We start from the raw sequence: 11,706 nt of genomic DNA, 5'->3' as shown, positions 1-11,706 counted from the left end.
TACGGAAAAGTCCTGTCTTTCAGGAATGTACAATCTAAAAGGACGCTTCCACCCACCTGACCCGTGTCCCTTTACAGAAAAACCTCTCCGACCTCTTCAAAGACCTCAGGTTCTGGGAGACGGCTGGTTTCCCCGCCTCTCCCTTTGCGCTTCACTCCGGGGATTTCGGCGCGGGGGTGGAGCCTCGCTGACTTCTGCCCCGGAAGTTTTTCCCACAGTAAAGCGCGCACGTTGAGCCGGCTTCACCGCTTCAACTTCCAGGCTGCCTGTGGATCATGTCTTCCAAGAAGAACCGAAAACGGTCCAACCGGAGCTCCGACAGGGGTTCGCCCTCGCCCTCCACGGCTCGCTCTCCCGCGGGGGCCTCGGCTGCTTGTCCCGAAGCCGGCTTCGCGGCGGCGACTGGGACGCTGGCGGTGATCAACTTCCTAGAAAAGGGTGAGAGTGGTTGGGAGGGCGGCCCGAGGCGGAGGGGGCGCCACCTGAGGGGTCGGAGACCCGGCGGTGGGCCTGGAGGCGCGGCGCTAGGAAGGGTGGGCGAGGCCGGGCTGTGAGGGGCTCGGGGCTCGGGGCCACGCGCGCCTCGGGCAAGGCACCAGTGCCCTCTCCGTGACTGACTCCACGGTCCCTTTCGTTGCCTTGAATTGCCAAGTTGCGCTTGGGACAACTTTGCCTCCTGTAAGATGGACGACATATTTAGCGGCCACATTGCGCCTACCTAGCCTGCCTAGAGGACGAAACACGGAGCCCAGTTCACAGTCAAGATACGGGGACACCCTTCCTGAGTGGCTGCTTCTGGCGCGGCCGCACAGGCTCTGATTTCAGGGGCCGCTCTTCATTGCGTGGCCCCGTCAGGGGTGCTCCTCGCGGACTCCCTGGGGCGCGGGTGCGGGGTTCATTGTGCCCATTCTGTAGATTCCTCAGCTGCACGTTTGAGCCCAGACGTTGTGCGACCTCCGAGCCAGCCCCCAGGTCTCAGCTCCCAGGAGCTGGGAGGACGGGTTTGCCTGAAAGGTCGTGGATCGGCAGAGCCCTGAAAAGTGGGGCCGCGTGAACCGTTGGCAGGACGCGAGTCTGTCTCCCGTGGACCCCAAGGGCAGCCCTAGAGCTAGGCTCTCGTCTTAGAGTCATTGTCTCCCGGGGGCGGAGGAACAGTGCGTCCTGTCCCCGGGCCGGTCCTCCCCGTCCGCTTCAGTGCGCTCGGCGCCGGCTTCAAACGCGCCTCCTTTACCCTCCCTTCCCGCCCTGTCCCCCTGCGGCCCCCCCACCCCTCCCCCTCCCCCCTCCCATCTCCCCTCCCCCCCTCCCTATCCGCCCTCCCCCGCTCTCAGGCGGTCTGCTCCAGGGCCGTTCCTGCTAGATCTCCACTCATGTCCCCCCACCCCTCCCCCCCGCCCCCGGAGCTGCCCGGGCCACTGACCCCCGCCGCATCGCCGCCGTCGCTGACTGCGCTTGACCTCCCCGCAGCTTCGGCCAGGGAGCCACCATGTCCTCCAACTGGAAGCACTTGACTTCTTCATTTGACGCCTCGTCAGACTTTTCTAGTTTCACCTCTACCTTTTGTCGGTACTTGGTTTTCTTTCCAGGCTCATCTTCTTCCAAATGGTGAAGTTCCTCGCCCTGTCCGGCCGTTCAGTTGGTTAGAGCATTGTCTTGCACACCAAAAGGTGTGGGTTCCACCTGCGGAGGCAATGATCCATGTTCCTCCCTCCCGCCCCCTTTCCTCTCTCTCAAATCAATAAATATATCCTAGGGGGAGGATTAAAAAAAGTTGAAGTTCCTCAATTCTTAGTCCTAAAGCTCTTCTGGTCTTTATAAACCTTTCTTTGGCAAGTTTACTCGCTGCCCAGAGTTTACCCATCTATGCTCTCAGCATTTTCAGATTTATAGTTCTAGTTTATACTATTTCTCAGTCTTGATTTACTTGTCCTCTAGACCAGCGATTTTCAACCCTTTTCATCTCATGGCACACATAAACTATTAAAATTCTTCGGCATGCCAAAAATATTTTTTTTGCCAGTCTGACCAAAAAATCGGTATAATTTTGATTCATTCACACCGGACAGCTATTGTTGGGTTGGCTGTTGTCATTTTTTTTTTTTTTAATTTGACAATCTAGGGCAGTGATGGACAACCTTTTGAGCTTGGTGTGTCAAACTTCGCCAAAAAACTGAGCATAACTCGGGTAGTGTGTCACTTGGAGGAAAAAACATTATTTTGCAAATGTTTCATCCTCAGGAGCAGCAAATGTTTCATCCTTGGCATGTGGCCGCCTCAGCGGCCGCGTGTCATCAGAAATGGCTACGCGTGTCAGTGCTGACACGTGTGTCATAGGTTCGCCATCACTGATCTAGGGAAAAGAGGTCAGTGCCCCTGATTAAGTAGGCATGCTTTAAAAATTCTTGTGGCAGGCTAGTTGAAAATTGCTGCTCTAGACCAATGCTTCTCCAACTCTATAGGAAAGGTTTTAAAATTTAAGAAATGCGACAGATCAGCACAGTTTTAAAAATACAATAAGCTTGGCTGGCATGGTCAGTGGTTGAGGCCAGGGTTCAATTCCTGGTCAGGGCACATGCCTGAGTTGCAGTGTGGGGTGTGCAGAAGGCAGCCAATCAATGATTCTCTCTCATCATTGATGTTTCTCTCTCTCCCTCTCCCTTCCTCTCTGAAATCAATAAAAATATATTAAAAAATAAAAATAAAAGCTTCTAAACATTCTCATTTTTCTGTGCTTATCAGGAATCAGAAGCAAATAGTTTGCCAACTACAATTTAAATAGCACTGGGCTATATCTCTTCTTTTGGATTTTTCAAAGTTACTTCAAGACTGATCTCAAGAACTCCTATTCAGAAACCTAGGAGTCATGTATGACACCTCTCGTCTCCAATATTCAGTCCACCACCAAGTCCTGCTTATCACCTCAATATTTCCCACATTGCTGTTTTTCACTCTGTTCCATTGCTTCCACCATAATCCAGACACTATGCTCTCTCATCTGGACTGCTTACTACACCAGCCTTTCCATTTACTTCCTGCTCTGCAGCTGGAATGGTCTTTTAAATGGAGAGCCTGTCATGAACCCTCATTTCACCCCTCACTGTCCTGCCGTTGCTGTTGGGTAAAGACCAACAGCTTGATATCACCTGCGGCCTGAATGGTCTTGACTTTCCTTACATGGCTTGTCTCCCACCACTCTCTCTGCCTGTCCTCTTCCCTCTGATGCAAAGTACTCCCTTCTGCCTACAATCTCTGGACATGTTGTTCTCTGCTCAGAATTATCTTTTTCCTCTTCATTTAGTTAATTTCTACTCTTCCTTCAGATCTGAATTGAAGCAATATTTCCTTGGAGAGGCTTTCTCTTATTTTTCCAAATGAGATCAGATCCCACATTAAAGGCTTTCTAGCACTCTGCATCGTTTTTTTATTGCATTAATCTTTGTTTATAATTATGCAGTTATTCAGTGATTTTTTTAAAAATCCTCACCTGAGAATATACTTTTTAAAATTTATTTTTAGAGAGATAGGAAAGGAGAAAGAAACATCAATGTTAGCGAGAGAAACATCGCTCAGTTGCCTCTCATATGTGCCCCAACGGGGGTTGGAACCTGCAAGCTAGTTAATGTGCCCTGAACTGGAATCAAACCCGCAACATTTCAGTGTACTGTACAATGCTCCAACCAATTGAGCCACCTGGCTAGGGCTCAATGATGGTTTATACTCTGTTATCCTGTTAGATTATCAGCTACATAAAGCCAAAGACTGTGTCTACTTCTGTATCCCCAGTGTCTAGTGTAGTGTCTATCGCGTAGTAAAGATTTGCTGAATGACCAAGTGGAACCTGGATGGTTTTGTGAAATTACTTTTACTATCTCATTAGTTAATCTGGCACATAAGTGCTCAATAAGCATGAAGTTAGTTACTGGGGATAGTGGATGTCAAGATCTATCTATCTATCTATCTATCTATCTATCTATCTATCTATCTATCATCTATCTTTTTAAATGTATTTTTATTGATTTCAGAGAGGAAGGGAGAGGGAGAGAGAGATAGAAACATCAATGATGAGAGAGAATCATTGATCGGCTGCCTCCTGTATGCCCCCCACTGGGGATTGAGCCTGTGACCTGGGCATGTGCCCTTGACTGGAATAAAACCCAGGACCCTCAATTGAGCCAAACCAGCCAGGTCAAGATTTTTTTAATTTTAATTTTAATTTTTTAAAAAATATATTTTATTGATTTTTTACAGAGAGGAAAGGAGAGGGACAGAGAGCTAGAAACATCAATGAGAGAGAAACATCGATCAGCTGCCTTCTGCACACCCCACACTGGGGTTGTGCCCGCAACCAAGGTACAAGCCCTTGACTGGAATCGAACCCGGGACCATTCAGTCTGCAGTCCGACACTATCCACTGAGCCAAACCCATCAGGGCAAGATCTTTATTAAATAATGAAAACTAATACCTACTCCATAAAACAACTTTTTTATTTTTATTTTTTAGTTAGCACTTATACTGTCTGGATCCTCAAAAGATTTGGTTTTAAGTTTATTTGTTAAAGTAAGAAGGGCTGCAACAGTGGTTTCTCCAGGGTACAGTAAGTGTATTCATGTGGTTATGTTGATAAAGGATTTTTATTTCCTCCAAAAGAAAGCATGCCTTAACTTCAATGACAAAATAGTGCAAAAATCATTTTCTTTTGCTTCTTGGTAGATGACAAAGTTCCTAAAAAGTTCCAGAATTCCCTTGTTCAACTTGGACTTGGCACTATGAAGTCTGCAAATATAAGTATCGGCCGACCAGTGCTGCTTACCAGTTTACATGGAAAACAAGAGGTAAGAGTCCTTGTCATTTACTTAGTTTGGAAAGATTTGAGGGTGTGTTATTTTTAATTGTAATTTTCAGAACAAGCAGGGAAAAATGAAAAACTATATTTTAAAGACCCTCACACCAATGTAAACTTTCCCCTTTGATGTCTATGATTACAGTGGGAATATAGCCCTAAATGTCATAATGGAGAGAGAGACATTTCCTTGGGAGGTAGTGAGACATCCACTTATCGTCCTTATTCTTCCCAGTCTGTTACTTTTCTCTACAGGAATACTGTTTTGGGGTATGAAGTCATCTCTTTTTTATACAAACATTTGATTACTCTCCCTAGTTTCAGCTGTGTTTCTCCTTGTTGCCGTTTTCAGCAGCTTGGCTTTCTTCTCTGCTGCCAGCCCCTGCCTCTATCTTTGCCATATCTTCTCTGCTTCATTACTCAGTGTTCTGTCATCCACTGGGGCCCTCTGGAAAGGCTTTCAAATCTCTTATCTGCTGGTGTCACGCCTCCCATTCTTTTCATAGTTCTGGGCATATATATATATATCTCCTTTTTTAATGTTATTTTATTGTTTAAAGTATTACAAATAGTACATATGTCTCTTTTTCCCCCCCACTGACCTTCCCCTGGCCTCCCCTACCCCCTGGGCACATGCCCTCCCCCTGTCCCCCCAATGTTTTGCATTCATTGGTTATGCTTATATGCATGCATACAAGTCCTTGGGTTGATCTCTTACCTCCCTCCCCCCCACCCTCTCGGCTTATATTTTTAAAAACTTGACTGTGTCTTGTGGATGAGAAGACACTAAATGTGTGAACCCAGCCCTCTATCTGGAGCTTAACATTTGTCTGATGAGGTCCATGTTCCCAGGAACTCTGGTGCTGGGCCCCTCACTACTTCTTGGATGTAGTTTATGCTCTAGGCTGGGTTCAGGATTTTATCTCATTTTCTTCTCACCTTGGTCTCTTTTCCTAACTCCACCTCTCAGATCTTTCACCGTTTTCACTGTGGGGTCATTCCTAATCTTTGCAAAGAATGTAATATTTATAAAACTTTTTTGTAACTTGTGTCAGATTGTAACCCTTTTGGGGGTTGGCAGATCCATGTACTTGGCTATGCTTAATTTTCTGCTTTATAAATTACTGATATTCTGTGAATGTTTATTATCTCTCCTGGGCAGGTCTATACGGCTTGGCCTGTATCAGGATTTCCTGGAGGCAAGGTTGGCCTGAGTGAAATAGCACAGAAGAATGTGGGTGTCAGAGTTGGTGACGCCATCCATGTCCAGCCTCTTTTGGGTGCTGTGCTGCAGGCTGACGAAATGGACGTGGCACTCAGGTTTGGCTCTTTTCTTTGGTGACTGAATCAGTGTTGCCTATGCCTAGTAGAAATATAATGAAAGTCACAAGTGACCACATATGTAATTTTGCCTTTTCTAGTAACCACATTTAAAAAGTAAAGAAACATGTGAAATTAATTATAATTATATATTTTATTTAACCAATATGTGTAAAATCTTACTTATAACTATAAAAAACTATTAATAAGATATTTTCCATTCTGTTTTTTAAACTAAGTCTTCAATATCCAGTGTGTATGTTATAGTTATAGCACATCTCAGTTTGGACTGGCCCATGTGAGTGGCTAGTTGCCTCCTGTATTACAGAGTGCTAGCTAGATGAGTGCTATGTAACTTAGGGACTAGGGACTCTCTAGTTCCTATGATTAGAGTGTGCCCTGACACTGTAGGTGAGAGAATTATTGCTGATGGATATTTAACTATGTTTTTCATCTTGGTCCGCAGTGTACTACTCAGGGCTTCTTGTCTTTTTTACAGCTATAAAGAAGGAAGTAGGCTACTGTGAGTAGGCAAGAAATAAGTTTTATTTAAGACTGTTCAAGCAAAGTACCTGAATATATATATATATATTTTAATATATTTTTATTGATTTCAGAGAGGAAGGGAGAGGGAGAGAGAGATAGAAGCATCAATGATGAGAGAGAATCAATGGTCAGTTGCCTTCTGCACACCACATTGGGTGATTGAGCTCGCGTGTGCCCTGACTATGGGGATCAAACCATGACCTCCTGGTTCACAGGTTGATGCTCAACCACTGAGCATACTTGCTGGGCTGATTGTATATTTTAACTCATTGATTATTCAATCTAGTGAGAGAGTTATTTCTATCAGATTTTTAAATATCTCCTCACCAAAGACTAGTTGTTTGAAGCAGCATATCAATATAATTAAAGCATATCTCCCATCCTCTTGGGTATTTTGTATCTAATAGCATTTTGATTCAGTTTACATGTAAAAATATTACCAAAATTTATTTTTAAAAAGCATCTTTTGAAATTTTAATATCACCCTAGTAACAGTTGGGGACTGTTGTTTATACTAATGTAAGAATCACAGAACATTTTCCAATATAGCTTGATTTTAAAATATTTTCCTCTCTTTTGCTAATTTTATAGATGCCAAGCTTGAGCTTTGGCATATTTTTTCCTTTAAAAACAGGAAAATGTTTTCAAAGCACTTAACAAACATTTAACAAATGATGAAAAGCAGAAAGGAAAAGAAATACAACATGTGTTGAGCACCAGTTGTGTACTAGCACACACATGTGCAGACACACATATTTCCTTTTTCTTTTCATTTAATCCTCTAAACATCCTGCAAGGTATCTTTACCTACCCCTTTCACAGATGAGGAGATGGGCTCAGTGACAAGGCAGGAACTTGCCCGTTCTTGTGTGGGTTGGTTAGTGCTACTGCTCAGATTGCACAGGATTCTTCTCCAGACTGACTTCAAACAGGGCTGCAGGCACAGCACTCATTTGACTGGAGTTTTGATGATCACTCTTGAGGGCATAGCACTCTTAGGTGATAATGATTTCCTGCTATGGAGGGAATGTAAAGGTTTTCCATGGAAGCTAGGTTTTAAACTTTTTATTAAAAAAATATTTTGTTTTAAATGTGGCAGCAAGAAGAGCATAGACAAGAAAATTTTCAGTAAGAAAAATCATTAATTTTAATCTGCTGCTTAAATCCTTCAATTGTGCTATATCTAAAACATTTCAATAGTAAGTTTAGAGCTCCTTCTAGTGGAAATGATTTTATTTGCACCTATTCATTCTTAAAAGCAAAATTGGTTGTTTTTGCTGTTCTTATATATATTATATAAATATCTCTTATTCAGACTTTAATAAATAGAGACGATTTAAGTATAACTAGGTTCAGAGTTCTATTAACTAGTAAATTTAAGCATTTATGGATACATATAATTTCCTCTTCAGTTTATATATATACTAGAGGCCCGGTGCATGACATTCGTGTGGGGGGTGGGGGTGGGGCGCGCGGGGGGGGGGTGTCCCTCAGCCCAGCCTGCACCCTCTCCAATCTGGGACCCCTCGAGGGATGTCCGACTGCCCGTTTAGGCTCTATCCAGCTAGGATCGGGCCTAAACGGGCAGTCGGACATCCCTCTCACAATCCAGGACTGCCGGCTTCCAACTGCTCGCCTGCCTGCCTTCCTGATTGCCCCTAACCACTCCCCTGCCAGCCTGATTGATGCCTAACTGCCCTCCCCTGCCAGCCTGTTTGCCCCTAACTGACCTCCCCTGCAGGCCTAGTCACCCCTAACTGCCCTCCCCTGCAGGCCTGGTCCCCCCCAACTGCTCTCCCATGCAGGCCTGGGTTCCCCCCACAACTGCCTTTCCCTGCAGGCCCGGTCGCCCCCAATGTCCCTCCTCTGCCAGCCTGGTCACCCCTAACTGCCCTCCCCTGCAGGCTTGATTGTCCCCAACTGCCCTCCCTTGCAGACCTGGTCCTGCCCAACTGCCCTCCCCTGCTGGCCATCTTGTGGCGGCCATCTTGTGTCCATATGGGGGCAGTCATCTTTGACCACATGGGGGCAGCCATCTTGTGTGTTGGAGTGACGGTTAGTTTGCATATTATTCTTTTATTAGATAGGATAGAGGCCTGGTGCATGGGTGGGGGCCGGCTGGTTTGCCCTGAAGGGTGTCCTGGATCAGGGTGGGGGTTCCCTTGGGGTGTGGGGGAGCCTGGGTGAAGGGCCTGTGGTGGTTTGCAGGCCGGCCACACCCCCCCGGCGACCCAAGCGGAGGCCCTGGTATCTGGGATTTATTTATCTTCTACTAGAGGCCCAGTGCATGATTTAATCATGCATGTGTAGGCTGTCTGTCTGCTGGTCGGGACCGGTGTGGGCGGCAACTCTGAAGTCCCTGGGCCCCTAGGGCGAGGCAGGGCGGGGGCGTGGTCCTCCAGCAGCCAGAGCCCAGGCCGGGGTCTTGCCTTTGCCTCCTGCCCAGGAAGGCTGGGGCTGCCTCCTCTGCCTTCCGGCTCCCTCATGAGCCCTCCCTCGGCCGGCCCGCGTGGAAACCTGCTTCCTCTGTGGACACTGCCGCGTGCTCCTGCGGCCCAACTGCCGCCAGACTCCTCCCCCGGGAGCCGCCGCCCGCCCACCCGTGCCTCATCAGCTGGAGCCTCCAAATGCCCGTCTCGCTGTACCAGAGGCCCCTTCTGTGCCGCAGCACAGCCATGGCGCAGATGCTGAGCTCGCGCCGCCACTGGCGGCGTGAGCTCAGCGTCCTGCCGGCCCAATCACTACCCCGGCCACCCCGAGCCCCGAGTCCCGCCCCCTGCTCCTCCTGCTGGCCCAATCGTGGGCATAGCGGAGTGATGGTAATTTACATATTACCTTTTTATTATGTAGGATAATTGAAACTTTGTAGCCTTGAGTGGAGCCAAGCCTCCTGCTTGCTCCGTGGACACAGCCATTTTTGTTGGGATTTATTTATGTTCTATAATTGAAACTTCGTAGCCTTGAGCGGAGGCCAAGGCAGGCCAGGGCTGCGGAAGCTTGGCTTCCTCCATCGCCGGGGCAACTCAAGCCTCCTGCTCTCTCCAGCTCTGTGGCTGCCGCCATTTTTGTTGAGATTTATTTATCTTCTATAATTGAAACTTTGTAGCCTTGAGCGCGGGCCTGGGCCGGCCAGGGCAGGCGGAAAGCTTGGCTTCCTCCATTGCTGGGGAAACCCAAGCCTCCTGCTCTCTCTGTGGCTGCAGCCATATTGGTTGGGTTAATTTGCATACTTACACTTGATTGGCTGGTGGGCGTGGCTTGTGGGTGTAGCAGTTACAGTCAATTTGCATATTACTCGTTTGTTAGATATAATTTGATTCATTAAATTTTCTACTTGTATTTCTCTTTCTCACATGAACACACAGTCAATTCTCATTATTTGTGGTATTGTGTCCTACAAAGTTGTCCCCAAAACTGAATTAGCAAATATTGAACCATTGCTCCTTGGAGTATATATATGTATGTATTTAACATATATAGATATAAATATGCAAATATGTATATTTTAGATAGATTATAATGTTAAATCCTTAAAACAGCTCATTCTGTTATATCCTATTTCTTCATTTTACAAAAGAGAAGCGTTAGTTCAGAAGTGAGGCCATGTCACTAACAGCTGCCAGAGTGAGGTCCCAGAGCTGGAACTTTCACTCTACATTACACTGTCCCCCATCATCTCCAGTTGCCATCCTCTGGTCATCTGTGATGAGAGTTGAAAGAAGAAGGTGTTGTGTGATTCAGATTTTTCGCCTACCTTACGCACATCCATGAATGACTGGGAATGCTCTGCTAGTACTGGTTTTGGGGTTACAAATAAATTGTAGCAAGTAGGTGAATTTGCACATATGGAAACTGCATATTATGAAGATCAACTGTATTGGTTTTGTTACTGAGAAAGTCAAGGACATGGCTTAGCTCTCGCACGGATAGGCCTGCTAAAACAGCTTTCACTGAGCTCGAACATCCCCTTCCACTGATGTCTGGCAGAGCTCACAACCGAAGGCCACGTGGGCTGCTTACAAATGGAGGAGAAGGAAAAATGCACATGTTCTCCAAGGACATGGTTCTGTACAAGTGCCATGATTTTTAGGGTTGCCTGCTTCCTGTACTCAGTGTCCTTCCTGGCAGACATAGTTATCAGTCAAAAAAGGGTTCCCATTTTTCTTAGGCATGCCCATTCTCTAGAATAAACTTCCATTGTACCACTCTCCTTTTTCTTATTTCTACCTCTTTAGATAAAGTACAATATAGGGTTTATTTTTCCTGGAAGATAATTTATAAATTATACAAAGGGAATAAAGTAAGCTATTAATAAAAGCCCTTCACCAAGGTAGGCAAGTTTGGTAAGGGATTAATTAATTAAAGTTAGCATTTTTCTAATGTTTCTGACTGACGAAGAATAAACATTTTTCATTGTGGTTCATTGTATATACACATCTATCGTATATATACATAGAGTGCACATATGCACACATATACTTGTATACAACAAGTATATAGATGTTTGTGTGTAATAATGTCTTACAAAGCAATATTTACCCTTTTTATGTTTGATATATTCTGACATTTGTATTCTATTAAAGTGCTGGGTAGGATTGACTGAAATGATTATGATCCACTAGCAGGTAGTACCCTATATTTGAAGAACATTGATTTATGCCAATAGGACATCAGACTACAAATGAGATTTTCATGGCTATAAGAACCATCTGCAATTTGTAAGTCATTCCAAAATTGTGTAAATCATTTCCAGGTTGTAAACTAATTATGCTTTTCCTTAGGTCTGTATTACAACTTTGTATGTGTTATATTACATTTAAGTTTCTGGTGTACTTAATGTTTATTTCTATTTTACTCACCCCAAACCTTTACAGTGACAAAAATGTGGATATTAATGAAGAACAATTGGCTGGTTGTCTTCTGAGAAAACTAGGTGAGACATATTTTAAATATTTTTTTAAATTTTAAGAAGCAAGGCAGCAGCATATACTGTAATGTG

At 45.3% G+C, this 11,706-nt stretch overlaps 1 protein-coding gene across 2 annotated transcripts in view; it reads left to right on the top strand.

The window, feature by feature from the left end:
• The first annotated feature begins 229 nt into the window (after positions 1-229).
• AFG2A (AFG2 AAA ATPase homolog A) overlaps positions 230-11,706 on the top strand; it is a 254,821-nt gene continuing 243,344 nt past the window's right edge. For both annotated transcript variants that reach the window (XR_013813591.1, XM_079772599.1), the window contains exons 1-4: positions 230-438; positions 4,712-4,833; positions 6,004-6,161; positions 11,582-11,640. Coding sequence is in view for 1 of the 2 variants with exons in the window: in XM_079772599.1 (XP_079628725.1) it covers positions 276-438; positions 4,712-4,833; positions 6,004-6,161; positions 11,582-11,640 (502 nt within the window). In the remaining variant the exon portion in view is untranslated. The remainder of the gene's footprint in view (positions 439-4,711; positions 4,834-6,003; positions 6,162-11,581; positions 11,641-11,706) is intronic.

Source organism: Cnephaeus nilssonii, assembly GCF_951640355.1.
Source record: "Cnephaeus nilssonii genome assembly, chromosome: 5".
Taxonomy (NCBI): Eukaryota; Metazoa; Chordata; class Mammalia; order Chiroptera; family Vespertilionidae; genus Cnephaeus; species Cnephaeus nilssonii.
This window is presented reverse-complemented; position numbering and strand designations above follow the sequence as displayed.